The 17,715-nt window shown below is 38.7% G+C and overlaps 1 protein-coding gene across 1 annotated transcript in view; it reads left to right on the plus strand.

Moving 5' to 3' along the window:
• Positions 1-17,715, plus strand: part of SPTBN5 (spectrin beta, non-erythrocytic 5) — an 84,953-nt gene that overhangs the window by 32,106 nt on the left and 35,132 nt on the right. The window contains exons 31-35 of the mRNA XM_072337868.1: positions 897-1,076; positions 2,683-2,886; positions 4,092-4,241; positions 15,565-15,669; positions 16,656-16,841. Of these exons, the coding sequence (XP_072193969.1) occupies positions 897-1,076; positions 2,683-2,886; positions 4,092-4,241; positions 15,565-15,669; positions 16,656-16,841 (825 nt within the window). The remainder of the gene's footprint in view (positions 1-896; positions 1,077-2,682; positions 2,887-4,091; positions 4,242-15,564; positions 15,670-16,655; positions 16,842-17,715) is intronic.

Raw genomic sequence — 17,715 nt, forward strand, 5'->3', positions numbered from 1 at the left:
TTTAACCACTATTTGAAATGTATGATTATGCCAAGCTTTATGATGTGTCTACCATGCAGTCCAAAGCATTCCAGATGATTACAATGAAAAATCCAGGATCTCTTTAATGAGTAGAAAGGCTGAATCAAAACCAAAACATGTTAATTGGCTATAGGGGATTATAGAAGGATAGATGGGGCAGCAGCCTGGAGATTTCAATACATTTAGAGGATTAGAATTTAGACTATGAGAAAGAAGAGAAGGTCTTGTTATAAAAACTTGTGAAAAGGGTCAGCTCATAAGAATAACTATTGCTTTGAAAACTGCTTCATACGTGGTAGATTTGCATAGATTAGTAGACCAAAGAAACCAGTACAAGTTTTATCTTCATCCCTTTATTTTGTTCATTTAACAGTGTTGTTAACACAATACGTGTTATGCTGAGATTACTACAGTTGCTATCTCAGAATCACCTTTCAGTGTCCTCATATCTCAACATTACAGAAGAAAATGCTTGAGCTGATTATCACCAGCTCCTTGGTTTTTTAAAGTTAGAAGGGCATGAGATGTGCATGAGTAGAATGCAATCACAGTTAATCTGTATAGTCACTGGGGAAAACAAGGTATGGATGTCTGTTCTTTGTAATGTTCATGTGGTAAAAATGGTAAAAATGAGAAATGAAATCTGGCTAGTTGAAAAAGTCAGTTGTGATGAGCCTTAGCAAACACTGGATGTCACTGTTATTCCATCTGAAATTAGAGATACTTTTGTTTAGCATGAGAAAACTTGGATCAGAAAATTTTATTTGAATTGTAATTTGATTTAAAGTTAACATCGTTTTTGTCATAATTTTCTTGATATTAGCTGAATCTCTATGGCTCTCTTTCTTACCTTCTTCTTTCTTTCCTGTGTACAGCTGCAGGATCTGATCCGCTCTGCAGATCATGTGCTGACTCGTTGCTCAAACGAGCAGGCGTCAGACCTGAAAGCAAAGCAACAGGCAATAGCAACCAACTGGAAGGCCCTGAAGTCTAAAGTGCAACTGCGTAAGGAGCTTCTGGAACAAGCACACAAACTTTACCAGTTTCATGCACAAGTAAGCACTTTACACCTTCTGTCACCTGTACACAGGGATACATGTTTGTCAGTCATAGGTATACTTGTGAGCTGCAAAGGCTGATGTGAGTGGCTGTAGATGCTATCTGTGTTATTAACTGATTAACTGCTTGTAGCTATTTAGAAAGGTATTAGAGGATAAGGATCGTTTTACCTCCTGTAGGGAGTACTTACAGAGTAAGAGATTATTCATAGTTGTCAGAAATGGTCATCACTTTGCAGAAGTAGCAATAGATTTCTTTTCAAATACTCTTCCACTGAATAAGGTATAAAAATAGATGAAGGCTCCTATTTATAGCAGTCAGAAGTTGGATCTCTTTCTCTCTCTCTCTCTCTCTCTCTCTCTCTCTCTCTCTCTCTCTCTGGGCATGCAATAATGCTCCGTTAATTTATTTCATGAAATGTATTAAATACGACTCATGGGTCTTTGCTGGATCATGGCAATGAGTTGCTTAAACACAGAGATCCCAGAATAATGTCATTACCAGCAATCACCCATAACCATATCTTAGACTTCAGGAGGGAACACAATTTGCAATGGAATACTGTGCAGATGTAAATACTTTCAGTGAAATCACTTGTGATACATCTCTGCAAATTAGTAGATTATTGGTACAAGTACTACAGTGACAGGTACCAAAAGAACAAAGATGCCCTCTTCTACCAAATACTATATATAGTAAATTGAAAACAAACAATCCTTTTCGTTCTATGGATGCTGACCACACTGTTCCTGTGCTTCCAGTGAGAGAGAAGAAGTTGCTAATCTAGATTTCTAGGATATCTTAAATGGGACTTTTTCTTTATGACATTGTGCTTAGATTAAAAAGCAAATAATGAACAAATCAGTGAGTCTTTCTGTGAAAAGAGAATTCTGTATAATCATTCTGTGTATTTCTCTGCATCCCTACAAGTACAATTTTCTGTAATTGAAGAGCAGTGTTCTCCCCAAATGATAGCATTCAGTAACAGCAGGGGGTTCCAAATCTTCCGGTAAGCTATATCAAGGAATCAGAATTTAGACATAGACATATTCAGTATTTCTGAATTGTTCAAGACCCCTCTTCTGAACTTCGTGCGGACTGATGCCTAGTCAATCCTTAAATATTGCTGGCATTGCCAGCAATATTAATAAAATTAATTAAAAATAAATAAATCTGATTCTCTCTTTCACTTTATAATATGTATACTGCATGAGTTTTGAATGGATTTTCTATTAGCCAAAAATAAGGTGTAGAAAAGTAGAATGAGATATACTGCTTAACCCAGCATGTGGAAAATACTTAAGGAATAATGGACTAAAGAGAGATAAACAGCATCATATTGTCACTGCTGAGGTATGACCCAGTTTGATTAAGATTATGATATTACAAATCTTGTATGATTTAATGTAGTACCTAAAAAAAATTCTGCAGTCATATTACATTCCCTGGTTGAAATCTATAAAAAAGCTGTAAGTCCTAATTAAATATTTTATTCCATCTCTATAATTTTTATTACCTGTTGAACGAGCAGGATGTGATTTTCCAGTCTGATAATCCAAGCTTGAGATGTAACCTTAACTTTTACATTTTCTTGGGTTTCAGGTGTGGGACTATTTCTCATGGACATCAGAAATGATTAGGGAAATGAGAGCCAAGGAGACTATCCGGGACATATCTACTAGCAGCCTGAGACTTACCCAGCATCAACAGCTACTGGCTGAGATTGAAGCACAAGAGGAGAAGTACAAACAAGTTGTACAGCTTGGACAGTCACTCTTGCAAGATGGGGAAGTAAGATCAAAAGAGGTAACTGAAACACATTTGAGTTTGAAGTTGAATACATTCAGCTACTCAAAACCGCTGTAACTATCATTCTGAACTATACAGTATTGTAATCATACAGATGCATGGATACACTCACACATATTCATAATCATGACAAATGTTTGCCTCAGTGTGTTATCTCGGTTGGGCGCAGAAACATTTCCTACCTTAACTGTAGATGAGTGTTGGCATGTCCTGAGGGTGCATTGCAGCAAACTTGGGCTTATTGAAGAAACTTGGTATGTTCCGAAATGTGGAGATAATTCTATGCACTTCCCAAACTGAATTTTCACACAAATATTCTGCTTCATATCATAGTTCTAAATCCATATCAGACAGGTTGAACCAAAGACCTGTCAACCAAAAATGAAAATAAGCATGTCAGAGAGTTTAAAACCAGTTGGAACATTTTCTGTAGCAGGAAATTATGCCATTGTATTAAATTCCCAGACACGAAAGATGAAAACCAAAGTGCTAGTTTACTCAGGACAAATAGCTCCTAAAATTCTATATCGTTTTTCCTCTTCCAGTAGCTAGTAGTCTACTTCTCCCCATCAATTCAATAGCACCTCTTCAATATATTCAGACAACTGAAATTCTGTTTTCCCAACTGACTAAGCGACATCCCGAAAATTCATCTGATGTTGTAAAGTATAACTACAGTAACATGGAGTCTTCCTGACTGAAAAGTTTTATGCATGTAGAAGAATGCAGAAAAAAATCAGTAATAGAAGATCTGTAGATATGCAGAGTTTGGAAACTGAAAATACATGAAATCTAAGATTGAGATGTATTGGCAAAATATAGCAGAGTTATGACATTAACTTATGTAAGTATCTGTCCTATCCCAATTTTAAATTCTATTAATTGTGCTGTTATTAATAAAGATAACATAAGTAGGATTTGATTGCAGAAGGTACACTTGAGAAACAGTTACCTTTATTTGCTCTTGACTTGGACTGCTATACATGCCATAACAATCATTCCCCTGTACCTGAGATGAGGCAACTCTCTAATTATCTCTCTGCCCAAGTGTAAGTGCTGGAACTTCTACTTTTCTTTGTTTGATAATTTTGGTGCTATTTATGGAGTTTATCCAAGACTTCACATGATCTTTTTCTTGCAACCTTGTCTTCATCCATGGTGTATGATGACCACCAACATGAGTTTTTGAAAACTGTGTTTAGATTCAGCAGAAGCTACAAGCTCTGTTGGAAGAGAAGGACAAAGTATACAGTGAATGGAAACAGAAGAAGAAGTGGCTGGACAAAGTACACCAAGAACAAATGTTCTACAAGGACTGGAATTACCTGGACAAGCTCCTGAACTCACAGGAGGTATGTTTATTGTACGCTTGAAATAAGCTGACGTTTTCAGCATTTTAACTCTTCCAGACTAAAAGGGACATTATTATGTACCTACAACTTAAAATCCTTAAAGCTATGTATAGACAACATGCTTTTTATTGTTATTTGTGTTGCAGAGTCACTTGTAATTGCAAATAAATATAAGAGACAGCATATGAGAACCTTGACAGAAGAGGGAGACAACAGTCCAGAATTAGTTAGCTTTAGTTAGATCTCAGCGTACTGACAGCTTAACTGCTGGCAAGCTATTTTGTAAGCTACAGAAAAATTGGGAATCATAAAGATGGCTTGAAGGAGGACAAACAGATTTGCAGGTGTTGCTGGAAACCTCCCCCAGGCTGAAATTTAGTGCTGGGGAAATGCAACTTGTGGAAAATCAATGTGAATTAGTGTGAATTAGTCCAAGAATAGGAGATGCCTTCTCTTTTCTGCAAGGGAGTTGATAATACCATGGAGATCTATGGAAGTGTCTGACCAGGAGGAATAATGATTTATCTTTGGTGTAGCAGAGAAAGGAAAACTTGTGTCAAAAGCCCTGCCCCCCCCGAGAAAATAAAGGGTTTATGTAGTTAATGCAAAGCCATGATATTCCTTGTATTATCGTTTGCAGCTCTTAATGTTTCCCACCAATATCAGTGTCTTTTGTCCTTCTTGCGTTTTCCTGAATTGTGGGTATTATCTAAAGCAGTTCCAGCCCTGGGTCTGACATTCACTGTTGCAAAACTGGGAGTGAAGAATTCAAGTGTCCTTCCCAGTCATACTGTGCACATTCATGAAATAATACATTGTTGCAACTGTGCAGAGGCTTAGCATGCAAACCACATTGTTGGGATGAAGTTGTTGAAGGGTTGAAACAAAGCTGAAGAAGGTTGTATCTCAGCAGCATTTCCTATTAAGGAAAAGTCATTCTTCATTCTCCAAGACCACTGGCAGCACAAAACAATTGTAATTGATTTGTGCTGAACTCTGCTTTCCCCCTGTGCTTTGCCACAGGCACTAAACCTTTTGGAAAAGTGATGCTGAGCTGTGCTATGCACTGATACTCAGCTCTTTCAGGCACATGGGCTCGAAGCCTTCTCTAATTCACTGCTTGTGAGAAGCGTGTATCTTCATGATTCCCTACAAGTGGCATACTTGGCAAATAAAACCTACATTCTCAGTTTGTGCTGAGACATGATACCAAGAGAGTTTCACCTAGTTTTGAGTTGCTGGAATAAAATAGTACATGATTCTGCCAAGTGAAAATGTTTAGTTGTTACAAAATTTGCCATTTTTTAATTATTATATTTCTTTCAACTGCCTTCCAAGCAGTGATACACCATTGCTAAACTCCTACATAGATAGCATTATCATGGAAATGTGAACTCCAAAAAAATTTGGCAACTGTATTTTTTCTCTTATCATGAAATATAATCAGTCAGCATGCGGAGCAACCGTGACCATGGCATCTGCTTTGCAGTGCATACCTCAGAGTTAAATATTATGATAGCTTCTATGGACCAGTGTTTCTTCTTGCCTCAGCTGTGAATCCCAGTTTCAAAAGACTGTATTACTTTTATGTGAAAGCAGATGCACCTGATAATTTCATTATGCCCTCAGTGCACTCTGTGCAGGTAAACTGCAGAACTGCAGTTCATATTAATTCTTAGTTAGATGAATTTACCACTGACATATGCTGTGAGATAGGCTGCGATAAAGGAGGGTTTTCATCATGGACTCGGTGAATTCACTAGGATCAGACACAGTGCCTACCTCTACCACAGTTTTCTTTAGCGCAAGCAAAGCCTGAGAATGAAGGCTGTGACCTCGAGGAACATAAAGGGCAGTTCTGTTCTCAGAATTTTTCTCTAATAGTATTTTTTGTTAGGTCTTTCAAGGATCTGGGTACCCAAGTTGTTCTCACTGTGTTCAAAAGTTGGAGTAATAAGGTGTATATGGGCCATTTCTTCCAGCATCCCTTTGCATAGATGTTATTTTATGATCATGGAAAGCAGCAACAAAATCAACACAGAAGCACAATGACAAACTGTTCTCATACATGCAGGTATAGAGAGTAAGGGGACTATCATCACAGCATGCTCTATATATTTCCTCTGTCAATTTCTGCAATTGATTTTAATATAAAGAACAAAAGAAATAATGCTGCAGTTGAAAAGAGCACACCAGATACGCGAAGGAAGAATCATGATCATTTTTCTCATTATAGCTGGTATTTAATTCTCAAAAGATTACAACTGATTGAAGCTCAGGAATAATCTGTTAGAAGATTGTTGCTTTTGTGTTAGGTTTGTACATGAAAAGAATTGGCTGTCGTGTTCTCATAGTTACTGTTTTAAGATAGAAAAGTCACAGTTTCTCAGATGTCAGTAACAAAGAGTCTACCTACAGCTTACTAGGGAATTTTCAAAATACCAGTGGATTTCTATATAGGTAATCTGAATATCACAATCAGCCACATGTCCCCTCCTTCACTGGCACTGTCCCAGCTATCATCAATCTATTGTGATGCCTAGAAAAGACTGTTACAGCCTGGCTCTCAAATTTTACCTAGGAAATGTATGAAAGTGCTATCAACTGGGAAGAGGAGACAATGAATTTGTCCATATCCAAGGTTGCAAAAAATCAGATGCATTCAGGTTGAGTTTCAATATACATCACTCCTGAAGTTAGGCCCTTCTTATCAGAGATTATTCATTTTCTTTCATGCTCTTGTCATGTCCATTCTTTTCATCTTGGTTTTAACCCACAGCTGATGCTGAACAAAATTACAAACAAGAAAAGAGCTGCCCAGGAGCATCAGCTTTTCTCAGAGCCAGAGATGATTAATAAAAGCACATCTCAGCCATACTTCAGAAATGCCACTGCTCTTTGCTCATTTTAAATCACATTTTACTGACTTTAAGTCAGTTTTAATGCTTTGAGTCCAGAAGATGTTGGTGTTCACCTCAATGTCCAAAGCACTGTCTGTCTACAGTGAGTATAACTACACAGGGATGCAAGTTTACCCTGTTACACTGCTGAAAAGACAGATAAGACATACATACAAATTAAACTGTGTCTTAAAGGAATTAATGGAATGGGATTGAGAAGATAATCATTGCAAGAAGAGGATTCATGAAGGAACAGAAAGGAATCGCCTTCTGAATTCTACTTTTTCATTAATATGCAATGCATTGGCCTGGGCCTGAGTGAAATCCCGCCTCAGCTGGAATTCTTATATTTCCAGAATATCCCCTATTCCTTTCATTCTTTCATCTCCCTGAGTGAAAATTCCTTGAACAGATTATCCATGACCTGCCAAACTCCACTCTGAATGAGGGAGGAATTCAGAGAACTGCTGGTTTTTTGTTTGTTTGTTTGTTTGTTTTTTGTTTTTTTGCAGCTGCAAACATCTGTCCTTTGGATCGATAACTACAATCAGTGTACTGAGGTTTTTTAATCACTGTTTGTATTTTACTTCTCTGCATGTGAAGAACAATTGGAAGAGGAATCTGTTACATTTGGATGGAGCTCTGTTACCACTGTCTGGAGTTAAAATATGCCCGCATAGTGATTCAGATTTTCTCCCTAGGGAGACAGGCAGGAGGAGCCCTTTCAAACACACTTTCAAAAATTATTCAGCTAAGACATCTATTGAAGACTCCCAAACCACTTTCCCAATGGGAATTTTCTCATTTACTGCTTTCAGAAAGGACAGAAGCAAACATGCATTCAAAAAGAATTCCTCTCAAGCAAACAAGTATAAGCAATCACCCCACCCCTTGTTCTTTCCTGACTTCTGTGTCCAAGGAAATACACAGTCAAGTCACACACAGTTTCACAGTTTCACATCTGTAAGAAAGCAGCTCCTGTCATCCCGTAAGTATTGGATCCTGTTTTCCCAGAACTTCATATGCTTTAGACCAAGTCTCTCTCAGCAGCAAGGAACAGAGGAAGAAAGAAGGCAACACATGAGTGTTTTAAACTAAGAACGGCTACTGAGTACTGCTCTCTCATTCGCTGTCTGTGCCAGTGTGACAGGTTTGACTTCATGCCAGCATCTTATATTACATCCAAGTTACTTAAACCTTCGAAGGATTTTTGCAGAATTTAGTCTAGGATTGTTCTATGCTAAAGAAAATAGAGCACATGTGGAGGAAATTATGCAAACATCTATCTTTTTAAATTTATTTTTATTATTATTATTATGAATTCAGTTGTGCCATTGCTTGGAACTGTTGTAGGATACTCTCCGAAGACCTGCAAACTGAGATCTTGCCATTCAGAGTGCAGACAAGCAACAGCTGAAACGGAGAAGAAAGAAAAAATCATTTTTGCTTTGAGCAGAAGCAGTGTCCTGCACATTCTGCTCTTTTCCAACCTTTTCACAGCAGCAGATGCATTGCTCAGGTTAGCTGCCTTCCTTTTTTTTTTTTTTTTTTTTTTTTTTTTTTTTTTTTTTTTTTTTTTTTTTTCCACAAGTGAAATAACAGCAAGTACACAGACTGTCTCTGGCAAGCATTTTTGGCTGCCTCCTACTCCGTCTGCATTCTCACTGTCAGAACACTCAGGGAGCAGAGCCTCATGCTCTGTAATTTATCTTTCTGCCCATCCCGCTCTCGTATCACTTTGCAGACGTGATAGGTGGTGGTAGCATTACTGGAAGAGTTGTGTGTTTTTATTTTGAATGTGGATTTTTTTAGTTTGCCTTTTTTTTCCCCTGGAGAATGCTTATTAACCTCTCATTCCTTTGCTTCAGAAGAAGAATGGAAATTTCCAGTACCAAAGGAAAAAGGAGTAGGAGTTGGTTTTAAAAAGAGGGAGAAAGGCAAGTTTCTGTGGCTTTGGTTTTGCATCATTTAGGACTAAGCTGCAGAATGTATTGCAGGGACCATCGCTGCAAACTTTCATCTGTACCCATCTATGTCTCTACTGCGGAAGTGATGCTATCTCCCAGCAGAATGACCCCACCTCCTCCTTTTGAATCTATTGTGAGAGACAGGTCTTTCCAAAAGATGACACCAATAGCAAGGCATCCTTCCACTGGTCGATCAGTTGCAGAGATCACTCAAGGAAGTGCCAGCTCATCACCAAGCAGTGTGTCTTCTGGAGCTTACTGTTCAAGGCTAGATGTCGTCCTGGAACACACAGACCGGAGGAAAGGTTTGGGGAATGCTAGTAACTGTGCAGATCTTTCAGATAGGATATCCAGGTGGTCCAGTTCTCACAGAGATCCTCAGCGACGTGGATGTGGAAGTTCTGGCAGTTGGTCAACGCCTGCATCTTACAAGCAATATTCAGAAAGAGATAAAAGTGTTCATTTTTCTTCTGAAAAAAACAATCCCTTGAAGTTTGCTGTATCTTTGCCCTCTGATGTTCTTTCCTGCAAAGCTTCACCAAGCTGGACATCACATCTAAATGTTGACCTATCTGCTATTTCAGATGTTTCAACACTCTGCAGCAAAAATCGGCGTGCATCTCTGGAACCTTGTGATTCTTTCCCACTCCAGCAAGGCTGTAGCCAGTGCAATGTCCAAATGCAAGATCTCCATGCTTCAATGAAGCTTTACATTTCAACTTGCAGCTTGACAGTGAAGCCTTTTCGAGCGGATTCCCATGCAAGCAATCATATTCATTCAAGTCTTCTCATGCCACAATTAGAAAAGCTGCCTGAAACTCCAGCTGGTCTCTCAACAGGATCCCACAAACCAAAATCATGCTTCCCTCCAGGAGGGTCTCCAGCCCTCCAGATCACAAGATTTCATGTGACTTCCTCTAACTGTCCTAGCTTTCCCCAGGAAACTGTCTCCAGAGATATCTGGCTGTCCCCAGCTGCACTGACTGGAAGAGAAAATTCAGCTCATCGGAATGAGATCACAAGCAGGGATTTAAGTCCAGAGCTGATTGTCTTTCAGAACCATCCTTCATCTAATCTGGAGTTTGGAAAGACTCCATGCAATGGGCAAAGACCTGCTCAGCACAAGGTTTCCAAAATAACCTTGATACTTGCAGCTCCTTGGACTACAGTGCCTATTCAAGTGGTAAGAGAATTTAGAAGGAGCCCGAATCCAACAGTCTTTATCAAAACACATGGTGCAGATATAGCTGGTCCACCTCTTCATCCTATGGGGATTGGGGCTGACCTCTCTTTATCAGTGAATCCAGTTTGCTGCTCTGGATTGCTTTCTACCCAACAGCCATGGGCAAGGTCTAGTTTGAGACCTTCCCAGGAAACATGCAGCCTAGAAAGCGTATGTCCTGAAGACCTTTTGCCAAACATGCCAACTCATACGATTTCTTCAGCTCACAGACATGCAGAAGATTCCTGGTGTCCGTCTATCGCTGTCAACATTGGTTCTGGGAGGAAAGTAGTGAAGATTTCCATCCCATTCTAGGAACATTTGCAAACACTGGTTTTAACTTGCATTAATTGAACCATGTGGATTCTTTCTTGCATACTTCTTGCCATGTTCCTGTTACCAAGAGGATGACTTTTGGGGCAGCCAGAAAGCAACTTTTGTTCTCTGTCATCAAGGCTGAAGATGCCTCTTGATCCTTCCTAAATGGAGCTGAGCACTCTGATCTGATCCAGCTCTTAACAAATGTTTCATTTTAACCATTTGAGCTCTGCCATCAACTTTACATGCACAGTTCTGGTTCTTACAGGTTTTGCATAATTAGGCTCCTAGTGCTCAGCACTTTTAAGGTTCAAGACACTGAAGCCAAGAACTGGTCTTCCTCTTTGACAGTTAGTCTGAGACCTGGGATAAATCCACAGTGTAGTTTTCCTTATGATTTTCTTTCTGTTTCTTTATTTTATTTTTTTTTCTATTGCTTTCATATTCTCATTTGTCAAATTGTGATGTATATCTAAATGGTTAATACTCGGGTTTGTAAACTTTTTAAAGTAATTCTTGTTTTCAAAAATCAGTTAAAATTTAACAACAAGGGAAGAAAATTATTTTCCCCTTAGAAAAAGGAAGATATCACCTTTTCCTGGGGGGAAAAAAGGGAATTTAGTCTCGATTGCTTGTCAGATTCAGGTATCCCAGAAACTATGCAGCAGTGAAACTAAGGAGTGCCTAAGGGGAATTTAATCTGCCTTCAGACAGATATTCATAAGTAAAAACCACAAGAGCATGTGATTCTTGTCTAACACCTTGAGAATTTTGATAGATGGGATGGTAGCACTTACAGGGATACAAACATGATTGGTTTCTGTATTTCTCCCATCTACATTTCCAATATCAGATAATTTTACTCTTTCACAAAAGGGGCAACATGCAGTGGATGGGAGGGAAGAAAATTCTTAAGTACATTTAACATTAGAATTCCAGACCTGTTCTATGGGATCAGTGGCCAACAGTACAGTGATGTCAGTATGATAGAAAAGGTGTGTGCATGTGTTTTTTAGAAACAACTTAGTGTGTTTTATTTCACTTATGACAAAGTATTGTATTACTTAGTTGTGAACAACATGTAGTCATGGTATTAATCATATGTATTTACTTTGCTAAAACTTTTTCTCTGTTATTTCTTTTTTATTATTATTTATTTACTTTTATCAGAAGAAGGTAAAATCAAAGCTTGTTGTTATCATTTGTCTGGGCAGAGTTTGGACTGGGTTACACTCTTCAAGGGAAGGCATTTATGTCTGGAAGTAATACTAGCCTTTAGTACATGCTTAAAGCTGAAAGATTTTCAGTGAAGTTCCAGCCATCTCAGCAGCAAGCTCCAAGCAGGCAGTGGGGGGCAAAATATGTTAAGTTTGCTGTACTGTGAAGAGCAGAAGCAAGAGAAGGGAGTGGATTCACAGAAATACTTTAAATACTTTTTCTTCTAACGAAATGAAAATGACATTTATTGGAAGCCAAATTTTGTACAGGGCTGTCTCAGCTTCCAACATGTCTGTATGACTGTTTCATTTAGTATTTCTCCAAAGAGCAGAGCTGGCCTGCGCTGTCACATTAACTGTGTGTATAGTGTTTAGTGCTATTTTACTTCAAGTGAACTATTTTTGAGATGGACTTCGAATTTAATTCTGTGTTAACTCATACATAAGAGGTGCAATCACAGCAGTGTGGCTGAATCTATGTAATAAGCTCAAAAATAGTGAAAAACTCTACTTGAAGTAGCAATAAACCTCATTTATGTGCTTTGCATTGTTAATAACTTGGCTATTTGCTAAATGTTCCATTTCAAATACCAGAAAGGGCCAAGTCTATTTTGTGGTTTTAAGCATCTTTGCAAAGTCTTCTGTTAAAAATGAGTCAATTGTATAGTGAGCGGTCAGGTCTCTGGTGCTTTTTGTGGCTGAGAATTAGATTCGTGACGATAGGCCATGATTCATAATGGAAACAAACTTGAAAGTTTGTACCTGCTGTGTGCTCTGGGAGGCCCTGGTAGGTTACCTGAGGAGAGCTATGCAATGTTTTTGTATTTGAAATTAACACATCACTTTCAAAGTAGGAGTTTGGGGACCTGTCTGAAGCCATTCCCTACACCAGAAAATGATGTAATTGGTTAAGGTCCAACATCATAGTGTGGGAGCCAATTTCTGTTCTGCCTTCAGATTGATATAACAAATACTTAAATGAAAAATTGTTGCAGTTCTGATTCTAGCAATTTCTGTAATAAGATTTCTGTTTACAAGGTGAATGGAAAGTTATCTCCAAGTAGTACTTCTAGTGCTACTGACAATGGCTTCTTGTAAGCAAACTGCAATTGCCTCTCCTGTAATGTGTGTAGCCACTTTTCTAACAGTTTTCTTTTTCAGCATTAAAATATGGGTTCTCAAGCACAATTGCATGAGCTTCTGCTTTGGGGGCCTGCTCAAAAGTCAGAAGCACTTTTTCCACTGCTCTAAGAGCTCAGGGAATGAGGCTTGAATGTATTACCCGTGAATAGTGATTCTCAGTAGGAGCAAGATACTGAGCAGTCAGAGGCAGCTGATTATGACTCACTGTCCCACACCCCTGCTCTCAAATGTCTCTTTTCCAAGGAAGGTAACCATCTTTACCAGCAGATGTCCCTTTGCTTTTTCTTTCACCATGGTTTAGAAGAGCCAGAAAGCTACTGTCAATTTCTTCACGTATAACACTGTAGTTTCACTGCTAACAGTTGGTAAATAAAGGTCATGAAGTGATATGTGGAAAATTGTAAAAATTTCTTTTTTCCTCAGGTAAATATTTTTTTATTTATTTTTAACCAGAAATTATAATAATGATCCACAAAATAAGTAAAGAAGCTACATTGCCTTTAGAGCAGCTGTTAAAACATGAATGTGGAGGTGCATTATGTGGCTCTGCTTTCGTACACAGCAAACAAAAGTGAGAAGCGTCAGCTGTGTAGAAATGCAAGCCAATTATAAGTGGCTTAATGCAGCAGTAGAGCAAACAGATGTGCATGGGTTTTTTTTCTTCACAAAGCAAACCAAACACAAAAACACTCAGAAAAAAACAATCCCTCATAACTTTATACACTCAGTGAGCAGACAGATCAAAGGATTAACATTTAAATGACAAAATACCTGCATTCTAGTGGGAATTGTATTTAATATTTATGGGCCAGACTTCTTAAAAATGTAGGTCTTTTGTACACGTCCTTCCCCTCTCTCTGACAGTGATTACTGTGTTGGGATTTACTCATGTCTCTCCTGATACTCTGCATGGATTAGTACAGTGCAGTTTGAACATCTGGTCTGGGTGTGATATTCTTCTGTACACTGTTCTCCACATGCAAAATATTTCACTCATTAACTCCCAGAAATGAACAAGAAAGTCAGACTAAGTCTAGCTGTCAGTCCTCTAAGCCACAGGGGCCAAGCGGAGTGGCAGTACCAAGCTCCATCAGCCAGCTGGAGATAAAGGTGACAAAGCAAGTACCATATTTGTCTATCCAGGAGACCCAGGCTCAGGCCTCCATTCAGTGAAGCTCTGATAGTGCAGAGCCTCAGTGGGGCCCCCAGACGGGGCTGGGGGGCATTCAGAGAATGATCAGGGCTGCCTGGGACTGCTGGTGTTGTGGGTATGGATTCCACTGCATGTAAAATGTGGCTGGGAAAATCTTCAGAAGATTCCCCAGAGGCAGAATGCATGGAAGAAGTAATTGTGCAACCAGTTTTCTTAACATCAGGAAGGAGTCAATGAGCACAAGAGTGCATTAGGGATGTACATGGATTCATTAGAAAATGTCATAACAATATTAAAAGTCAAAAGTGAGACAGTTTCCTTAAAACTGATTTTTTATTTTAATTTTTATTTTAGACTATGGTCTTCCTACATCAGAGACTGACATGATAGTAAATAAAATCAGTGCAGAACAGATAGAAATGCAGCCTGAAAAAATAGCAGATCTAATACGCTTGTTTCAGGTGCAACATTATCGAAGGATCATAGAATCATATGATGTTTTCCATGAATAATCAGCTGAACAAATACAGGATAGAAACAAACTGGTCTTAAAGCAGTTCTTTTAAAAAGATTCTGAAAACTTAATGTAGATTACAAGGTGAATATGAGTTCAAGGTATTGCATAAAAGATAAGTGCCATACACAATTGTGTGATTACAGCTTGAAAGGCACCAGAAATAAGCTCTCTGCTACCTTCATTCTGGCAGTCTCAGCCAAGTAGTGCATTAAATTGTAGGAACACCATTTCAAAGTAAATGGAAATGGAGAAAACCCAATGAGAATAATTAAAAGACAAGAAGACACAGCATCTGTGGAATGATTGATCTGCTCCAGCATAGTTTTAGCTAGAGGTGATAGAAATCCCTATTAAGCCTATGTGAGCCTACAAAAAAGTACAAAGCTGAAGCAAATGTAAAAGAAATTATTATCTTTCTGTGCTGAGGAGGACAGAATGTAATGAGATGAAATATTAGCATTGCATTTTCAGGTTATATATTCAGAAAATCTTGTTAATGGTGATGGTAATGAAGTGGTGCAATGAATTGCCAAGGGAGGCTGTAAAGTGTCTGTTATGGGATGTCTTCTAAGAAGAAACTGTCAGGCATGTCAGACATGGCAGTGATGATCTGGCTTTGGATTACAAGAATGGCTGTTGAATTTACCACCAGCTTTATGATTTAGAGAAAGCAGAGACAGGTCAGTTTACATAGTAGGATCTGCTATTGTATCTCTTTCTTACTCAAGACCATGAAGCTCTGCAATTTCATTTCCAGTTTGAATTGCTTTTTATTCCTTTTATTTCCTCTCAAGTGTTCTGTAGGGCTAATATCCCTTCTCATATTTATTAATTGGGATTATGTGATGTTTAATCAAGTGAGAAAAATCTAAAATGTTTTTTGTAGGTTTATTTGAAAAGCAGTGACCTTGGAAGCTCTGTAGATGAAGTAGAGCAACTGATTAGGAAACATGAGGCATTTGAGAAGCTACTGGCATCACAGGATGAGAAGGTACAGTAAATAATAAGGAATGTTCTACCAATACAGGAGCTGGAATAATTCTATTTATTTTTTTAATGTGGCAAGAGATAAAATTGCTGAACAGATGTGATGTACCTGATATGCTTGATTCAAAGCAAAATGGGGAAGATTAGTGAAATAACAGACAGAGGAGTGGAGAAAAGCATTAAACAATCCATGTCCAAGTCTTGTCTGCATTGTGTTGAAGTAGATGAAAAAAAAAACAATTAGAAAATCAAATACTGTGACTTAGCAGAAAAAAATATTTAAAGTAGACCATACTGTGTTATGGATACCAGAATTTTTCACCTTTTTTTTTCTTAAAAAGACTGTGGCTTTTGAAGCACGTAAGATACAGTCTGTCAGAGTGGCTGTTTTTCTAATTATTTAAGTATATGTTTGTTATATAATGTCTGTATTAAATTGTCTTGCTTCTTTGCATCTATGGAACTGAAGCCAAATTGCTTACCCACACCTAAAAGAATCTGGCTGGCTTGTGGCCAGCTGCTGTAATTCACCTCTGCTAGGGCTGAGCTCTGAAACCTGGGTCTGTGCCTGCTTTTCCAGATGGAATGAGCTCCCAGCCCTGTACCTGCTCCCTGGCAGACTTACTCTTGTGTTGAGAACTACCTCCCAACACCTGATTTCCACTAAACAATAAAATCAGGGCAGTTATAAGCGCCAGGCTTACTCCATGACTCCTTGCCCCATCTGATCAATGGGAAAAGGACTCCTGCAGCTACAGCTTTATTTCATCTAAATAATCACAGTGTGCTAAAGTAACAAATGATAAGGAGGTAGTGGATATTTTGTAGTACTGGGCAGGGGGCACTGTGGAGGAACTGCTGGTTAACTTGTCCCTAAAAAACTCCTTCTAGCAAAAAATGGTATGGAAATTAGCCTGGCATTTCATTTCTTTGTTGAAGAAGCTACCACTTGAAAGCATAAATGTGACTTTAGATTTGTTGCCTTCTCAGATGATGTCTCTTCAGGAACAAGCAAACAAGCTAGAAAAGGATGGTGGATTGGATGGGCTACAGATTCAGCACAAACTGAACACCATTCTTCAGAGGAAGCAGCAGATCAAGAATCTTTCTCAGAGCAGGAGAGAAAAGCTGCAGACCGCCCTTCTTCTGGCACTTTTCTATCAGAACTTGGCAGAGGTAAGAGAAACTTAGACTAGGGTGGGAGTGGAAGAATGGGGAGCTGCTTACATCTGTTGGATAAAGAGCTTGTTCTTGCCAGAGATTAGTTGAATTGATAATTTACTTTGAGATGGCAACTGCTGTATTGGTATGTTCATGTGGTAGGTGAGCCAGTACCACTGCAGTTATTATACATACTATTGTGGTGGGATTGTGACCATTTGAATTGCTTTATGCATCAGAAGTCCTGATAAAATAAAACTAATCAAAAAGTAACTGCCAGCCACTACTTTATGCTTCCTTTGATGGGATAGAAAGTGTTTAAAGACAGAGTGAACACAGTGTGGAAAGCAATATGGCAAGGGCACCAAGCTCTCCTAGTGGGTGTTTACTGAAGTCCTTCAAAACAGTTCTGTAAGTGAGCATAGTTCTTGAGCTACTATACTCTGCAGATTAGGTTAGCCTGCATTCTGTTCTGGCCATATTCCTGTAACCAAGCAGCTCTGTTCCTGGCACAACGGTTGGAAAGATAAAGATATAGCAGGTTGTTTTTTCAAAGGACAGCACACTGTGACTGAAAAATGTCTTAGCATCCGGTGTGCTGACATAAGCAACAGCACATAGACAAGAAGTGACATTTGCAAGCACTGTCACTGGCCTGGTAAGCCCTTCTGCAGCTACAACCCTTGGAACATTCTCCATGTTTTAAAGAAAAACTGCAGGTATTTGTCACCTCCCATCCCACAAAAAGGGCACTTGTACTGACACAGTTCAAATTAAGATTGTTAGCAAAGACCTGTCTTATGCTTTCTTCTAACAGCCAGATTTTAAAATAAATAAATAAATAGCTGGTAAATTCCATTTATAACAATATCTATTTAGAGCTCCCCCA

Source organism: Excalfactoria chinensis, chromosome 5 (genome assembly GCF_039878825.1).
Source record: "Excalfactoria chinensis isolate bCotChi1 chromosome 5, bCotChi1.hap2, whole genome shotgun sequence".
Taxonomy (NCBI): domain Eukaryota; kingdom Metazoa; phylum Chordata; class Aves; order Galliformes; family Phasianidae; genus Excalfactoria; species Excalfactoria chinensis.